This window comes from Anomaloglossus baeobatrachus, chromosome 2 (genome assembly GCF_048569485.1).
Source record: "Anomaloglossus baeobatrachus isolate aAnoBae1 chromosome 2, aAnoBae1.hap1, whole genome shotgun sequence".
Classification (NCBI taxonomy): domain Eukaryota; kingdom Metazoa; phylum Chordata; class Amphibia; order Anura; family Aromobatidae; genus Anomaloglossus; species Anomaloglossus baeobatrachus.
Genome location: NC_134354.1, coordinates 422,906,185 through 422,924,205, shown reverse-complemented (window position 1 = coordinate 422,924,205; position 18,021 = coordinate 422,906,185). Strand labels below are relative to the sequence as shown.

The following is an 18,021-nucleotide window of genomic DNA, read 5'->3' as shown; positions in this document are numbered from 1 at the left end:
TGATTTAAATCACTGATTTAAATCAAGCCTTACTGACTAGTGATTTAAATCGTGATTTAAATCAGTTAGATTTAAATCAAATCCACCCTGCTGGAGAACACAGCTTGTTCTTGAGCAAGCACGTGAGCTGCTGACTACATGGTGTAAATGTTACTGTAACTTGTTGGTTCCTTGTGATCAGGACCGGCTCCAGGTTTTGTGGGCCCTGGGCGAAAGAGTCACAGTGGGCCCTATCCACAAATAGACATGCACAGATACATACACATACAGGCATACGTACACATACATATTTAAAGACAAATTCACAAAAACACATATAAACAGACATAAATCTAGACACAGTCATATACACTGACATACATAGATACACATCATACATGCACACACAGACACATTAGAGATATTTCTAATATTGGGAAGCTGGCAACAGCCTCATTCACCTCCCCGCTTGTGTCCATCCAGCTCCTCTTGGGCACGTGTCTGTGCCATGCTGATTGGTGGCCATCACTAATAGACATGGCCGCACAGAGAGCACACTGACACTGCTGTATATACAGCACAAGAGAGGCTGGGGACATACACATTACTGGGGGGCATACATATTACTGAGGAAAGGGGTATATATCAATGGGGGGCATACAGCTCTAGAGGGGGGCAATGGCTCTGGGGTGGAGGGACAAACAGCTCTGAGTTGGGGGATTACATGCAGCTCTGGGGGTATAGAGCTCTGGGGTGGGGGGGCATACAGCTCTGAGGGGGTATACAGCACAGAGGTGGAGGGGACATACAACTCCTGGGGTATAGTAGTATACAGCCCCCATATTCCTCCATATAGTGTTATGAAGCCCCATAGTCCTCCATATAGTATTATGTAGACCCATGTAGCATTATGCAGCCCCCATATTGCACTATGCAGCCCCCATATGGCACTATGCAGCCCCCATATGGCACTATTCAACCCCCATAACATTAAGCAGTCCCCATATAGCACAATGCAGAGCCATATAGCATTAGGCACCCTGATATAGTATACAGCTACATATAGCACAGTACAGACCCAGAGAGCATTAGGAACTCTCATGTAGTGCACAGCCCCTATATAGTACAGTGCAGAGACAGCTAGCATTAGGCAACTTCATGTAGTACACAGCCCCTATATAACACAGTGCAGAGCTAGATAACCAATACAATTGAAAGTGCGATCCTCGGCGGGGGGAGGAGGCCGGTGACAGGACGGCCATCGGGCCCCCCTGTGTAGCAGTGCGCAACTCCTGCCACCGTGAGTGGGCCCCCCTGGCAGCCCAGGGCCCCGACATTTGACCGGGTTTGCCGGGTGCTGACGCCGGTCCTGCTTGTGATTACAATGGATTCTGTTCTGATTAATTTCTTGCAATCTCAAGGAAAAGATTTTATCCCACTTCCCTACCAAGTTGTTTGTATATCCTTTTTCCAGGTGAATTTTTGCACATAACTGGGAGGCCAAACCACAACAATTATTAGAATGAGGTATATTACTAGAAAACCACCAAAAAGTTACCTCTGAAATATATATTTTATTAATCTCATTAAAATAGACACTATAAGTATCTTCTCACATAACATAAATAAGTGCCAGTGAATGCTATGCCAGTATCAGATGAATATAGTGAGGGGATAGAATAGTCAATTAATAATGAATTATTAGGATAGAATCGGATATGCTAAATTACACCCTAAGTTGCCCTTCCTACCGAGGGAGGGTGGCATAAATTTTTGGACATCCCCCTTCCAGGTAGCTGACCCTCACTATCCCTGTCACTAGCTAGCAGTGTATCCACCACTAGAACCAGGCGTACAAGTAAGTGAAAGACAAACCACATGCACAAAATACAAAAATTGCGTTAAATATACTATGGTTTCTAACTAGTACTCACTGTCTAGCCAGAGAAATTAATAGATTAATTTAAGTAAAGGAGTCAACGGGCCTACTTAACCAAATAGGCACCCTCAAATCTCCTGACGCGCCCCCCCCCCTTCCTAACGCAATAAAAGGGGGACCATCAGGGGATTTGTAAAGACGACACATAGGTAGATATTGCCAATACAAAGACAAAAATAGCTCGTCTGGCCAGGGGACTATGACCAAGGGATTAATATCCAATTTATCTTGTACAAAAATTCTTCCTAGCGTGGTAGCGCTTCTGGGGCAAATCCAGATAATACGCTCTTATTGTCAATATATACGGCAAGGAATAACAATGTCTATATATCCACGTTTCACAGAGTGCCTCACAAAACAATCCTGTAAGAATTTTTTTTTTTCTGGATCAAATTCCGCCTTAATAAATAGAATTCTGGACATCCGGCACAAAACGGATAAAACAGATCTGGCGCCGGATTCGTTTTATTCCCCATTGACTTGTATCAGCGCCGGATGGCCTTGCGTTGCATGCGGCGTCCGCCGGATCCAGCGAAATGTCTTAGTCCGGTGGCCGGAAAGGACGCAGCATGAAGTGTTTTTTGTCTCTGGCGCTGTCCGGCATGTTGTCTAATGGAAGCCTATGGGCGCCGGATCCTTCATCATCCGGCATATGATGGAATCCAACGTCGGATCCGTTTTTTTTAACTGCGCATGCTCAGTAGTACAAGGGATCCGTCAAAAAACGGAAGGAATGCATGGAAAAAACTGATGCAACGGATCAGTTTTTTCTTCGCCGGATCCGTTGCATCAGTTTTTTTGCCGGATTGTGCCTGACGGCAAAAACGGATGTGTGAAAGCACCCTAATAGTGTCTATTTTAATGAGATTAATGAAATATATACATTAGAGGTAACTTTTTGGTGGTTTTCTACATAACTGGGAGGCACATTAATTTGATTAAGAAACCACTGGAATTTTTTCTGTAACAAAGTTTCCTATCTTTTACGTTATCATTATGATGTAGTTTATTTTTTATATATTATATTTTAATATATATTAGATTGTATTATTTTTATTGCATTTTAACATTTATTTTCTCTAGAGAAGTTAATTTGCATTGGCTCTTCTGTTTATTTTTTTGACTCCTATTAAAGCGTCTGACCACTTAGGCTATGTGTCCATGGGAGAATGTAGCTGCGGATTTTTCTGCATCAAAATCCGCAGCTTTCCCGCAAAATCCGCACCTTTTCAAAGGTGCGGATTTGCCGCGGATTTACCGCGGAATTGATGCGGATTTTTTTTTTTCCCCCAATTTTAAAGCCAAAATCCGGATGAAAATCCGCAACAATAATTGACATGTTGCAGATTTTTCCGGATCAAAATCCACACGAAATCCGCTGCGGAAAAATCCGCAGCGTGGGCACAGCATTTCCAAAATGCCATAGAAATGGCTGGGAAGTGCCTGAGCTGCAGATTTTCGGGAAATCCGCGGCTTTTCAGCGAGAAATCCGCGGCAAAATCCGCGCATTTTCCGCAGCGTGGGCACATAGCCTTAGGCAGGCATATGGACTACCAGATGAATGACCAGCAGAGGGTGCACTTCAAAATTTATACAGTACTTACATGTATGTATAGTAACACAATATGTACTTACCCAATTACTGATATGTACTTTTCACGGTAGGCGATGCAGGTCACTATCCTGCAGTCGTCTTTGGGCATTGCTGTATTAATGCTCCTCCAATCTAATGGTATGAGGTTGGATTGGTAGTAAATATCCAAGAGATAAATAAGAAATGGCAGCCTGTCATTTCTGTAACCTTTTTTAGAACCCTGTAAATCATTTCTCATGGAAATGTGTAAATTGACAACTAGCACTTACCATTCTCATTGTAGATAGGACAATCAGCAGACCGTGTCAAAGTGAATAGTGACAAACACTTTGACAACTACGGTATATCCTTCCGGTTGTCAATTTCTTTTTCCATTTCCAGGAGGAATAACTAAAGAACAGCAGAAGACTGTGACCACTAGACAAGCGAAGTGTCTTCTCTAATGAGTGGGAAAGCATAAAGGACAGAGTGACAGCACAAGACTGAATACTAGGAAAGTGAAGGGTCTGCTTTTCATGACCGTGAGAAAGACAGGGGAAGGTCAGAATTTTTACCACTAAAATGGAAGGAGTGACTACAGTGTCTCTGGAGCTGGGATTAGACCTGGCTTAAATTTATGAAGGCTTGATTTACTACATTTATTATTAGCTTTTAGATATTATCCAAATATATCAAATAATACAACATGGACAGAAGTGAGACTTGTGTGTACAGTTTATTAATATATAGAGGCCCTTTGGTTGCCTCTGAATAAAGATTTTCTAGGAAACAAATGAAAAAGGACGCAATAATGACTTCTTTGATGATTATGGGGTATTTGCATCTTGACTGAAATCCGGAGCTTTGTATTTTCCTTCTTTCTCCAACTTTTCCTTTTGCTCTCTAATGACGTTCAAGCGTTGCAGCTGGAAGGAAGACACTTTTATTAATAGCACTGCTCAGTAGGCGAACATGAAGCTATACTCTACATCACCCGCACCCAGAATCTTTACATAAGTGACATAATCCTCTGCAAACCCGTACAAATCATTCAGGGACAAACAAAATGTCGTCACCAAGTCAATATGAAAATTAGCCCTCACAATCCACCGATGCTTCCACCCAGTGATGACTAAATAAACCTGAGTACAGTCATCAACCTCAACCATCACTCCCTGCAGATCACACACCACTCCTGTCAGCAGAGGCCGATGTAGGAAGATACGTACAGCAGAGTATTAATGGCTGCTGTATGGGGCCTCCTTCATTCTGCCACAAGAGGAAAACAGTCTTACAATTTAGAGGACCAATCACAATGTCAAAACTGGCCAATTTTGCTCTTATTTTACTTCCGTTGCTCCCCTGAATTTTTTTATTTTTTTTTAATCAGCCGTAGCATTCAAGAGATATGAACAATCCCTTATAGTTATGGGCGCTAGTCCTGTTATGGTTATGGGCGCTAGTCCTGTTATGGTTATGGGCGATAGTCCTGTTATGGGCGATAGTCCTGTTATGGGCGATAGTCCTGTTATGGGCGATAGTCCTGTTATGGGCGATAGTCCTGTTATGGGCGATAGTCCTGTTATGGGCGATAGTCCTGTTATGGGCGATAGTCCTGTTATGGTTAAGGGCGATAGTCCTGTTATGGTTAAGGGCGCTAGTCCTGTCATGGTTAAGGGCGCTAGTCCTGTCATGGTTAAGGGCGCTAGTCCTGTCATGGTTAAGGGCGCTAGTCCTGTCATGGTTAAGGGCGCTAGTCCTGTCATGGTTAAGGGCGCTAGTCCTGTCATGGTTAAGGGCGTTAGTCCTGTCATGGTTAAGGGCGCTAGTCCTGTTATGGTTAAGGGCGCTAGTCCTGTTATGGTTATGGGCGCTAGTCCTGTTATGGTTATGGGCGCTAGTCCTGTTATGGTTAAGGGCGCTAGTCCTGTTATGGTTAAGGGCGCTAGTCCTGTTATGGTTATGGGCGCTAGTCCTGTTATGGTTAAGGGCGCTAGTCCTGTTATGGTTAAGGGCGCTAGTCCTGTTATGGTTAAGGGTGCTAGTCCTGTTATGGTTAAGGGCGCTAGTCCTGTTATGGTTAAGGGCGCTAGTCCTGTTATGGTTAAGGGCGCTAGTCCTGTTATGGTTAAGGGCGCTAGTCCTGTTATGGTTAAGGGCGCTAGTCCTGTCATGGTTAAGGGCGCTAGTCCTGTCATGGTTAAGGGCGCTAGTCCTGTTATGGTTAAGGGCGCTATTCCTGTCATGGTTAAGGGCGCTAGTCCTGTCATGGTTAAGGGCGCTAGTCCTGTTATGGTTAAGGGCGCTAGTCCTGTTATGGTTAAGGGCGCTAGTCCTGTTATGGTTAAGGGCGCTAGTCCTGTTATGGTTAAGGGCGCTAGTCCTGTTATGGTTATGGGCGCTAGTCCTGTTAAGGTTATGGGTGATAGTCCGGTTAAGGGCGCTAGTCCTGTTATGGTTAAGGGCGCTAGTCCTGTCATGGTTAAGGGCGCTAGTCCTGTCATGGTTATGGGCGCTAGTCCTGTTATGGTTATGGGCGCTAGTCCTGTTATGGTTATGGGCGCTAGTCCTGTTATGGTTATGGGCGCTACTCCTGTTATGGGCGCTACTCCTGTTATGGTTAAGGGCGCTACTCCTGTTATGGTTAAGGGCGCTACTCCTGTTATGGTTAAGGGCGCTAGTCCTGTTATGGTTATCGGCGCTAGTCCTGTTATGGTTATCGGCGCTAGTCCTGTTATGGTTATCGGCGCTAGTCCTGTTATGGGCGCTACTCCTGTTATGGTTAAGGGCGCTACTCCTGTTATGGTTAAGGGTGCTAGTCCTGTTATGGTTATGGGCGCTAGTCCTGTTATGGTTAAGGGCGCTAGTCCTGTTATGGTTAAGGGCGCTAGTCCTGTTATGGGCGCTAGTCTTGTTATGGTTATGGGCACTAGTCCTGTTATGGTTATGGGCACTAGTCCTGTTATGGGCGTTAGTCTTGTTATGGGCGCTAGTCCATGATCCAAAGAGTGAACAGCACATCCACTTTAAAAGGGAACCAAACATCAGGATTTTCGTGTATAAGCTGCAGCCAGTGCAGTACTGGCACTATCATGCACAGTGTTTACATACCATTAGGGTGCAGCTCGGGTGTTTAGGCAGTGAAATACAACTTTATAAAGTTTGAAATTTCGTGCACTTTTTGATTGACGTGTGCACCTCTGCAGATAATGTCCGGGCGGGTTATGCAGGAGTTCCCCGCCCCCCACCAGCCTGTTCCTCCCTCTCTCCTGATGTCCGGGCGGGTTATGCACGTGTTCCCCGCCCCCCCGCGCCGCCTGTTCCTCCCTCCCTCCCTCTGGCTGTATGTAAATATCTAATCTTCAGAAACATGGCGCCGGAGTGGGCCTCTGTGCATAGCGCTTATCTCCGGCGCCATGTTTCTGAAGCCCCCGCATTACACAACTTGGTGTCTGAGAGGGCGGCGCCACAGCGATGTCACACCGGCTGGTGTGTTGGCCCGGTGTCCTGGGGCGGCACGATACAGGAGCAGCAGGTAATCGCGTCCTCCGGTCAGCTGTTCTGTCCTGTTCTAATCGCGCGCGATCCCGCGGTCACAACGGGCTGTGAAGAAACGAGGGCGCATGCACCGCCCTCTCAGACACCAAGTTGTGTAATGCGGGGGCTTCAGAAACATGGCGCCGGAGATAAGCGCTATGCGCAGAGGCCCACTCCGGCGCCATGTTTCTGAAGATTAGATATTTACATACAGCCAGAGGGAGGGAGGGAGGAACAGGCGGCGCGGGGGGGGCGGGGAACACGTGCATAACCCGCCCGGACATCAGGAGAGAGGGAGGAACAGGCTGGTGGGGGGGCGGGGAACTCCTGCATAACCCGACTGGACATTATCTGCAGAGGTGCACACGTCAATCAAAAAGTGCACGAAATTTCAAACTTTATAAAGCTGTATTTCACTGCCTAAACACCCGAGCTGCCCCATGATGGTATGTACACACTGTGCATGATAGTGCCAGTACTGCACTGGCTGCAGCTTATACACGAAAATCCTGATGTTTGGTTCCCTTTAAAGAAAAACGTACTTATTTATTGAAAATCTACTACATTGGTATAAAAAGTACAATAGACTAGATTAGATTTTTAATAAAGAAGGTTTTTATTTAAAGTGGATGTGCTGGTCATTCTTGTTGGATTATGCAACTAGTTACCAGCTAAGCTTGGGCAAAGATGAACTTCTCAAAAGTAACTTGCGATGAGCGGACCCGTGGAAGTTCAGGTTCTGTTGGATCAACCAGACTTTATGTAAAGTTCTGTTCTGGACCTGCACCTCATTGGAAGTTAGTGATTGGGCAGTTCAGCTCTCCAGCCACATACAGCCAACCAGAATCAGATCACTTCCAGGGTGGGGAGGGTGGAGATTTTTTTTTTTCTTGTACACGCTACATCCGAAAACGCTGTTGTTACCCTCGGTGCGAGCCATTCAAACACTGCAAGTGGCTCGCACTGGGCCGAGCACCGAGCGTACCTGAGCACTGAGTGGTCTTCATACGTAAAGAACCCAAACACTTATTTTTTTTTGTAAAGTCTGTGTTTTGCACAAACACCTAGCTTTAAAGTTCGGGTCTGCTCATCTCTAATGGTAACATTTAAATTTATGGGCTATAATTCCCCTCTAGGGGCACTGCATGACCAATCCACCTCCCTGAACTAAGCCATTATCTGTAGTATTAAATATAATCGATAAAACACTTTCCTGATTATCTCAATGTTTAATATTTCCCAGCTCCTTCTTTCATCCTTCAATTCGTCTAGGGATTGTAATGGTAATGGCAATAGGTAGAGCTTTATAGCAAATAGAGATGCCGCTCCTTTCTTTATCGGGATTAATAATATATGTAAATAAACCTAAGGGATTGGTTTTATTTGAGTTGCTGAGTCAACGGAAGAAATGCCTCATCTGTATATACTTCGAAATCTCATTATTAATTACATTTCATCACAGCTCACAAGACTATTAATGTTACTTTTCCTCTCCAATTTGTTAAAGGAGTTGTCTATCATGTTATTTATACCTATCCTTAGATAGGTCATGAATATAAGAATGTTGACTCAAATCCGGCCCCCCCAACCAATCCGCTGGGAATAGCTCGTGGGGGTGGCCGGACGTAATCACTAAATGGAGCTGAACTGTATTGCTCCATTGAATATGTACTAGATGATGCACATCATTCTCTATTTTTTTGCATAGGAGCTGATCTGTGATATGCGGCAGAGGCTACTACAGATTACGCAGAACTGTACAAAGCAACTTTGTTCAATATTCACATCCAGCCGCTGCCGGAGCGGTCAACAGCTGATAGGTGAGGATCTGGCACTCTCACCTATGTGATATTGACAACCTATTCTCATAAATTGTAAGCTTGCAAGCCGGGCCCACACTCCTCTTGTGAATTATTGAAGAACATTGCCATGTAATCTCTGAAATTGTTTGTACATCTCCACCAAAATGTTTTGGTCCAGGCTATAGATGTTAACAGCATATTAAAAGGAATCTGTCACCTGGTTTTTGCCACCTAATCTGAGAGCAGCAGAATAAAGGGACAGAGATCCTGATTCCAGTGGTGTCGCTTACTGGGCTGCTTAGTGTAGTTTTGATAATCTCCTGCTGATTAAACAGTGATTGTATCATTAGAGGACTACTTGGCGTGCTACCAGGTGGTAGTCCAGTATATTCATAAGCTCTCTATAATTGGTAGATCTGCAGCAGAAAACATTGATTTTATCAAAATGACAGCAAACGGCTCAGTAAGTGACACATCGCTGGAATCTGGGTCTCTTGTCTCTACATTATGCTGCTCTCAGATGGGTTAGCAAAAACGTTTTGACAGATTGCCTTTCAGAAAAACTTGTATTTCTCTGGAATAAGATATCGGACCGCAGATATCAAGGTATCATTTTATTAAACTTTCTTAAGAGGGTTGAGTTTACTGACAGATTCCTGTTAAGAATGTGCTCTCATTTAGAAGTATTATTTCCATCCAGTTCTGCATACCAATACTGAAAAGCATGGTGCAGAAAATTTGACCCTAGCGGCAAAACCTGGAAATATGACCTAAGAGAATGTCTGGGTAGTGCCATTGTTTTTGGCTTGGACACAATCCTATTAAATCCTTCAGTTCCTCTATTACGCCTCTTGAATATTTAGGAATGATAAAGGGGGTATCTAAGGGGGGGGGATAAGTGCACGCTGGTTATTTTTCCCAGGTGCAGCCAACATGGGGGGACACCATCAAGCCGCCTCATGCAGTGGTCCAAGGTGTCTCCCCATCGGCTGCATTTTGCCACCCCTGATTAGGATTTGGCTTTTCTTTGAACCATCTGTGAGACAAGATACCACATGCCAGCTACCGGAATTCTTTCAGAAACGTGTAAAATCGAAACCCTAACCACTGTCACTTCAGGATCAGGACGACGTCAGCAGCGTGATCAGCTCATCTGATCACGCTGCTGCTGTCACATAGACGCAGTGAAAGTCAGTCTAGTGAGCTTTCCAAGAGAGCTGAAGAAACCACAGAATTGTAAAGAAACTTATTTTTTAGGGACAGGATGGGGAGGGAAATATGTGAGGGGACAGTAAAAGAAGTAAGAAGAAAGTGTATGGGGAATAGGCAAAATATGTGGAGAGACAGGATGGGGAGGAAAATATGTGAGGAGACATTATGGGGAAAAAATGTATGGTGGGATAAAAGTAGCACAGTATAGAGACTAGGTAGTGTGGTTAAGGATAGAGAATGGGCAACATGAGAGGGTGCAGCAAGAAAGGGACAGCATGCTGAGAAGGGAGAGTGAAAAGGATGCACATTATAGACTGGGAAGTATAGAGGGGACACAGTGTGGGAAGACAGTGTGAAGAAGCCCAGTACGGAAAAGAGAAGACAGTGTGGAGGACATGTACCAAAAGAGGAGCAGTGTGGGAATATTTTCTGCCAGAAGCAATTAATTCAAGGTCACAGTGTACCGCATATATTTTTATTCAGGGGCAGTATAATCAAGCTGCTGTTTTTAAGAGCATTATGTTGGGATATGCTGTAGAAGACCAGAAGAAAAAGTCATCATGGAGTCTGGACCAAATGGAGAATAAAAAAAGAAGAACGACTCCAAACATAGAAGATGTCACTAATAAGTTAATAAGTTACCTGGATGTAAATGTTTATTTGTGATACTGACTGCGACTCATCAGTACTATGGTTCCTGTATGGTCTGTAGTCTGATAACAACTCTCAGTATCTCCTAACCATTGCCAAGGACACAATGGAAATTGTACAGGTGGTTTGTATGATAGAATTGTAGATGAGGCTGACCTGACATTACAATTGCTCACTGTAGTAAGCTTGGTACTGTATTCATGTACTGATAGTGGTTCTGATGATGTATTCATGTACTAACAATGGATTTGGTGATGATTCCTTTTACTTATGGTGATGTATTCCTGTACTGATGGTGGTTCCAGTGATGTATTCATTTACTGATGGTAGCTTTGGTGATGTATTTCTATTTGCAAATTGCATACTTTCAGTCACGTGACCGCCTCCTACCGACACGTGAGAATCCTGACAGCATACAGTGCACAAGATGTGAGCATTCAGCAGTCTGTTGTCACAAATCTGGACAACCCCTTTAATTATAAAATTAAGCACAGTAGCATGCCCAATCCTAACAGCTTGTAATATGCTCACTGTCAGGATTCAACTCTGCTTGCCAATTCCAAGCAGTTATCACATGACCACTCATATGCAATTTTCATACTTATGGTCACTAGGTTCTCTTCAGGCTTCTCTCGATGAAGCAGAGGCTGAAGTATTTCACTGAACATTGAGAGAATCAGGAAGAGTAGCTTGTCAGAAAATGACTAATTGTGCTGCTTAACTGCTTAAGCTGTGTATTGGAGAGGGACGCCAAACTGAATTCTTACCCCGGGGGCTGGAAAACCTAGATCCACCTCTGAATAACTTGAGAACTAGGTGTTAGCTTTCCCTTTTAGAAATCCGTGTGTATACAGCTTACTCCAGTAAGGGCGCATGCCTGCATCTCAAGCTACCATCGTATGGGAGACATGAAAAGCACAACAGGTTGGGAAATAGTAGGAAAATAATGTTGAAATGTATGTCTTCCCTAAGTTATTTCCTTTACATGATTAAAGCAGATTCAGAAGATAATTTTATTAAAGAGAGAAAACAAACATATAAACCTATATGCTAAAATAAATATACTGAAATTGTGTGAAGCATTATGGTTATACCAGTTTTGCCTGTTCGCATCATCAAAAAAAAAAAAAAAAGGCAAGAAATAGTGTAGTAGATTAAGACATTACATCCCTTGAAGTCCTATAAAGGACGTTTACCATGGTAAAATATTGGATCCTACTGGCCACAATCTCATGTCCTCTAAACATGTAGCTCACTTACCAATTTGGTTCTGTGCATGCACTCAAGGAAGTCTTCATACTCTATCTTACACTCCTTCTTTGCTCGGATGAGTCCAATGCCATGTACACACTCTACCCAGTCTTTCTCAAAAGAATGGCAACGACTGCTGTGCCGGAAAGGTTGCTCAGAACTTTGCAGCAGCATCCATTTGTCAATATCAATTCCCAACCTGCGCTGAAGATCGATAAAAGGCATAGCTGTGTAGTGAGAGCACCAAGGATAAGAATTAATACGGTAGCATAGTATACAAGGCACATGCACAACCCAAGATGTGATCAAAAATACAGCCTAACACCCCACTGTCAGTGGTCGGGGCAATTAGGAAGACTGTGTCCTACATGTGAAAGACCTCTTGACAGCTGGAATCACACATGCAGTTTCTGAGCCAAAGCTGAAGGAGAAGTATAAGTCCTTCCTGTATAACCAGGAGAATAAATTATGATGGTGAAAAACTATAGCCACGGTATTAGTAATACCAATGTATTAACATGAAAAACACACTATCCAAGTGTAATCTACACACTGCAAATGTCCAAAGTGGTTTCCACTGGTGACATGGTGGATGTCAAGGTGGTAATCCAGGTCTGTGCAGATGCATGCCAGTGTATCCGCAGATATGGACTCCACTGCTTCAGTGATTTGCTGTCTCAATGCTGCACTAGCCTCCAGGATCAATAGATCTAACACCTTGTGACTTTGTTGTGGGGCTACATCAAGGACTCAGTGTTTTTGTCCCCCAGCCACAGGATCTGAACATACTGATATAATGAATCACTGCAACAGTGAAGTCCATATCGAGAATACACTGGCACACACAGACCTAACTACAGCCTAGACATGTCATGTCACTAATGAAATCACTTTGGACATTTGTAGAGTATAGATAAAGCTTGTATAAATAGGCCCCGATTCAGCGAGAGCGGTGTTGTTCACGCCGATCATGAGGAGATGTGCTGCAGTCAGACACTCCTGATACATGAAGCGGTGTATGCCTTCTAATGAATCAGGAGCAACGAGTGCTGTGCACAGATCTTGGCCCAGTCCTACTCTGTCAGACCCAGGCAAAAATGGCTGGAGAACGTTAAAAGTTGAAACGTTTTAGAGCAGTCTCGCGTTAAGTCAAAACTTAAGCATCTTAATTTTTTAGTGTATATACAAACTTGTAAGCGGCTTCCAAATGGAGACCGCTTGAACAGTGGTCAGTTCCCTTCTTTTAGCTGCTTCAAGGCTTTCAAAGCCTAAAGCAGTTACAAGAAGCTAAAACAGACTGAACATGTATACAGCAAGTCATTTTTACATTGCAGTGTAGCTGTCCACTCATTTATAGCATTTTTAAAGGCGTGGCCTGCGACCTTTTTTTTTTTTTTTTTTTTTTTTACTATGCACCAAAAAAAAACTAACAAGCTTGGAGTACATAACAGAGGCAACTAACTACCTGCCTGTTGTAACCGGCGCTGGCAGAGAGCGCTTACATACCGCTCCTGCCGGTGATTTAGCTGCGCCACATCAACAGATCAGTTCTTCTGAGCTGCTCTGTTAGTGGGGTGTGATTGATTGCTGGCATCATGCTAATTGACAGCTGACTTCCCTCAGTTAGGCTGCTGGGACCCGGATGTCAATCTGCATGACGTCAACGGACCCAACCTGTTAACAGAGCAGAGCAGGAAAAAAAGCCTCCGCTCCGTCAGAGTGACGTCAGCAGAAGCAGCTGAATCATTGGCAGGTGTGGTCTGTAACAGCTTTGTGCCAGAGGAGAACCAGCAAGGGGCACAACAGGCAGGTGCTTATCAACTACCTACATGTTAATTCTTAGGCTCAGTGTAAAAAAAAAATAATAAAATACTAGGTTTCCCCTTTAAGGCCCCCTTCACAGTATATGGAAAAAAATGCAAGTATTGCACGGTCCATTTTGTCTGTGTGTGTCATCCGTGTGCCATAGGTGACACATCCCTGTGACATCTGTGTAACAATTACCGAAAAAATACACGATACTGAAATGAATGGGTTTTTTTATGTGTAAAGGATGTGTAATACTAGATACCGTATATCTGTATAGATAAATCGCTTGTACAGCTATTTAGCCAAATAAATAAATAGTTAAAGGAAAAAAAAATGACGTGGGGTCCTTCCCCCTATTTTTCATACCCAGCACAGGTAAAGCAGCAGCTGCGGGCTGCAATCCTCAGCTGTCAGCTGTACCTAGGCTGGGTATGAAAAATAGAGGGGATCCCATTTTTCATAACCAGCCAAGGTACAGCATACAGCTGGGGGCTGGTATTATTAGGGTGGAAAGACTCATGGTTATTTGGCCCTTCTCAGTCTAAAAATAGCAGCCCGCAGCCGCCCCCGAAGTGGTATCCATTAGACGCGCCAATTCTGGAGCTGAATCTGACTCCTCCTTATTGCCCTGGAGCGGTGGGAATTGGGGGTAATGGTTTATGGGGTTGATGCCAACTGTGAATTCAGGTGGCATCAAGCCCTGGTGTTAGTAATGGGTGGGCATCAATCAGACATCCCCATTACTAATCCAGTAGATGTAAATAGAAAAAAATATCACCTAAAAATATTTTATTTAAAAAAACACCCCCCGACATTAGCCCTCATTTACCCATTTATTAAAATATTTTAAAAAGCCTTTAAGTTCCTACGTAATACACACTGAGGTCCCACAACTCAGTGTCCCAGCCTATGAAAAATGTTCAGAGAATGAACCCCATAGGCTGGAATAGCGGACACTGCCGGCTCTCATGCTGTGATCTGTGAGTACTGCCGGCGGCAGCAATGAGTGATAACGTCATGAGGTCACCACAGTTCACTGCAGCTGGGCACACATAATGTAGAGTGAGCCGGCATCGGCAGTGAACTTCGGTGAAGTCATGAGGTCACCACAGTTTACAGCAGCTGGGTCATACATAAAGTGTGAACCGTCGACAGCAATGAACTGCGGTGATATCATGAGGTCAACACAATTCACAGCAGCTGGGTCACACGGAAAATAGCTCAAGAGTCAGCTGCTGTGAACTGCGGTGACCTTATGATGTCACCGCTTGTCAGAGCTGCTGGCGGATCTCAGGCTATGTTCTGTGTGACCCGGCTCCATGTGGTCACCGCAGTTCACTGCCGCCAGCGGTTCTCATGGCCCACAGTGCGAGAGCAGGCAGTGGTTGTTGTTTTAGCAGAGGTTGTTCATTCTCTGAATGTTCTTCATAGGCTGGGCCACCAAATCGGGGAACATTGTTGGACCTCCATGCGGACTTCGTCATAGCTGCTTGTGCTTCTTTTGGGAATAATTAGTGAATGAGGGACTGTGTCCTGTCTTTATTTTTTTAATTCTCTTCTTTTATGTCTTTTAGGTTCGCTATTCTGGACTAGTTTGGATTCGTTGGCACAATGTTTTTTTACATTTTCGTAATAAATTTGTGAATGAGGGCTAGAGTCTCTGGGGTGTTTTTGTTTGTTTTTTAAAATAAAATAGTTTTTTTGTGTTTTTGTCTATTTACATCTACTGGGTTAATAATTGTTGTGTCTGATATACACTCACCCATTACTAATATCAGGGCTTGATGCCAGCTGTCAATTCACAACTGGCATCAACCCCACAAATCATTTCCTCGATTGCTACCGCACCAGGGCAATTGGGAAGAGCCAGGTTCAAAGTTAGATATGGCACATCAAATGGGTGGGGAGGCTACAGGCTGCTATTTTAGGCTGGGAAAAGCCAAATATCACCAGTCCCCACCTGTCTGCTGTACCTGGTAATGAAAAATGGGAGGGACCACACAGCAGTTTTTTTAAAATTATTTATTTACATAATAAAAAAGAAAAACAAAAAAAAACAACTGTGTGGGATCCCCTCTGTTTTTCATACCCAGCCAAGGTACAGCTGAGGGTTGCAACTTGCAGTTGCTGTACCTGTGCTAATTATGAAAAAGAGGGGGACCCCACATCACCTTACTGTTATTTAATAATTCGGCTAAATAACTGTACAGACTATTTATCTTTGCACGTAATAAACCATTTGGCTCAGTGGTTAGCACTGCAGTCTTGCAGTGCTGGGGTCCTGGGTTCAAATCCCACCAAGGACAACATCTGCAAGGAGACACTATGTTCTCCCCATGTTTGCGTGGGTTTCCTCCAGGTCCTCCGGTTTCCTCCTACACTCCAAAAACATATTAAGGGCTCATGCGTAATTGCATGCATTTACGCTGCGTATAGCACTGCAGTGTAAATGCATGCGTCCTGCATCCCCTGCACAATCTATGTAGATTGTGCATGAGACGTGCACACGATGCTTTTATGAACGCAGCGATTTGGGTGCTAAAATTTTGACCCAAATCCGTGCGTTCATAAAATGAGCATGTCAATTATTCCGTGCGCTATGGATGCAGCTCCCCTCTGTCTATGGCCGGGGCAGCAGCCATAGAGCATCAAATGGGTTTTTTTGTACAAAAAAACTGCATCCATTATGCAGTGTTTCTGCAGCGATTTGACGCGCACATGTGCTGTCAAATCACTGCTGAATATTCAGCGGGTACGTGCACATGAGCCCTTATAGGGAATTTAGATTGTGAGCCCTAATGGGGACAGTGTTGCCAATGTATGTATAGCACGTGGAATTAATGGCGCTATATAAGTGAATAAATATTATCAAGATCATCCGTTTTTCCGGTACGTGTCATGCGGATATCCATATTTTATATGTGCTGCCGGGGAAAAAAAGTACACGCGAGTGGTTCACAAGGACACACGTCATTCTGTGTGAAAACATGGAGGTGTGAAGATCCCCAATGACTTTAGTTACTATGCATGTGAATGTGTCTCTGGTAAGTGTGGAAATGGATGCCACCCATACCGGAGACAGGGACATGTGAAGGAGGCCTAAGGGCTTTTTGGTGGATTTCAAGCAGAATTCACCTGAAAATGGCCTTAGGTGTGAAAATGAACACAGCCTAGAGTGCCTGGATGGATGAATGCATATAGACAGTATATTTTACAGTTGTCTGGTAAAAAAAAAAGAAGGCACCAGCTACATTACACGGTGCCCTGGCTCCTGGGGGTGGGCCACCCTGATTTACGGCATCCTAAGCTATCTACCCTTGTCCCACAGACCCCTCATGTGCCCTGCTCAGCAGAGGGTCACGTCCACCATGGCGACACTTGCATGCTGCTGTCAGTGACACAGCACAGACCACACCGCAGGCTAGCCCAGAGAATGACTCAGAAATACAGGCGCTAATATTATACTGCATTATCAGTCCGGGTACAATTGTCACCTGTAGGGATCCCGGACGTCCTCTACTCCTGCAGCTTCACGACACTGGCAGCCGTACAGCGCCTGTCACGTGACGAATAAAGCAGCTGCCATGTTTGTTTTGGGCACACACATATACACACTTATTTCTCATTTATTTAATGTGAAATCACTAGAACTATGTATAGAGTCGTTTTCTAAATATCGTGCATGTATAAAATGATACTGCAGATAGCCCAGACACTAAAGCGCTACTGCTGGAGCTGCGCATTAGTTGTTTTGCTACAGCGCCACCTGCCGAGTGGAGGACTGAGGCGCTGGCATGACGTAATAGACGTACAGGCGGCTAGGAGCAGCAGTGCACCGCGGTCAGCGCAGTGTTGTATGCCAGTATACTGATACCCGCGCAGGCCTGAGCAATCTCACTGCCCCCTAGTGGTGGGATCGCGGTATTGCGGTTCTCACACAATACCAGTCAGCCATAACATTAAAACCACTGAGAAGCCTTGAATAACTTTGCTTATTTCCTGGCAATTATCAAGTAGATGGGATATAAAATGGCAGGAAGTGAGTTGTTAGGAAAGATGACCAGGGCCTAAGGGGCTTTAACCAGTTCAAGACCGGGCATTTTGCCCCCATTCGTGACCAGACCCCCTTAGTGTTATCTTTTTCATTCATGCGGTATAAAGAACTGTAAAAACATTCTCACTAGGATATTCACGGAATTCTGCATCTTTTTAGTGATACATTGGGCCTAATTCTTGACAACATTGGTAAAAATATAAAGCAAATACGT

The 18,021-nt window shown here is 44.2% G+C and overlaps 1 protein-coding gene across 1 annotated transcript; it reads right to left on the bottom strand.

Annotated features, from left to right (window-relative positions):
• Positions 1-4,208: 4,208 nt before the first annotated feature.
• Positions 4,209-17,340, bottom strand: NDUFS5 (NADH:ubiquinone oxidoreductase subunit S5). The gene is made up of 3 exons (XM_075334150.1): positions 17,248-17,340; positions 11,954-12,171; positions 4,209-4,417 (listed from the first exon to the last, which is right to left on the bottom strand). Exons 2-3 carry the CDS (start codon positions 12,167-12,169, stop codon positions 4,319-4,321), a joined length of 315 nt encoding a protein of 104 aa, XP_075190265.1. The 5' UTR covers positions 12,170-12,171; positions 17,248-17,340; the 3' UTR covers positions 4,209-4,318.
• Between the last annotated feature and the right edge of the window lie 681 nt (positions 17,341-18,021).

Excerpts from the sequence above, each read along its gene's own strand:
- NDUFS5 (XM_075334150.1), bottom strand. The coding sequence starts at position 12,169 with ATGCCTTTTATCGATCTTCAGCGCAGGTTGGGAATTGATATTGACAAA. Across the intron at positions 4,418-11,953 it reads GCATGCACAGAACCAAATTG|CTGCAACGCTTGAACGTCAT; the intron begins GTAAGTGAGCTA and ends TCTTCCTTCCAG.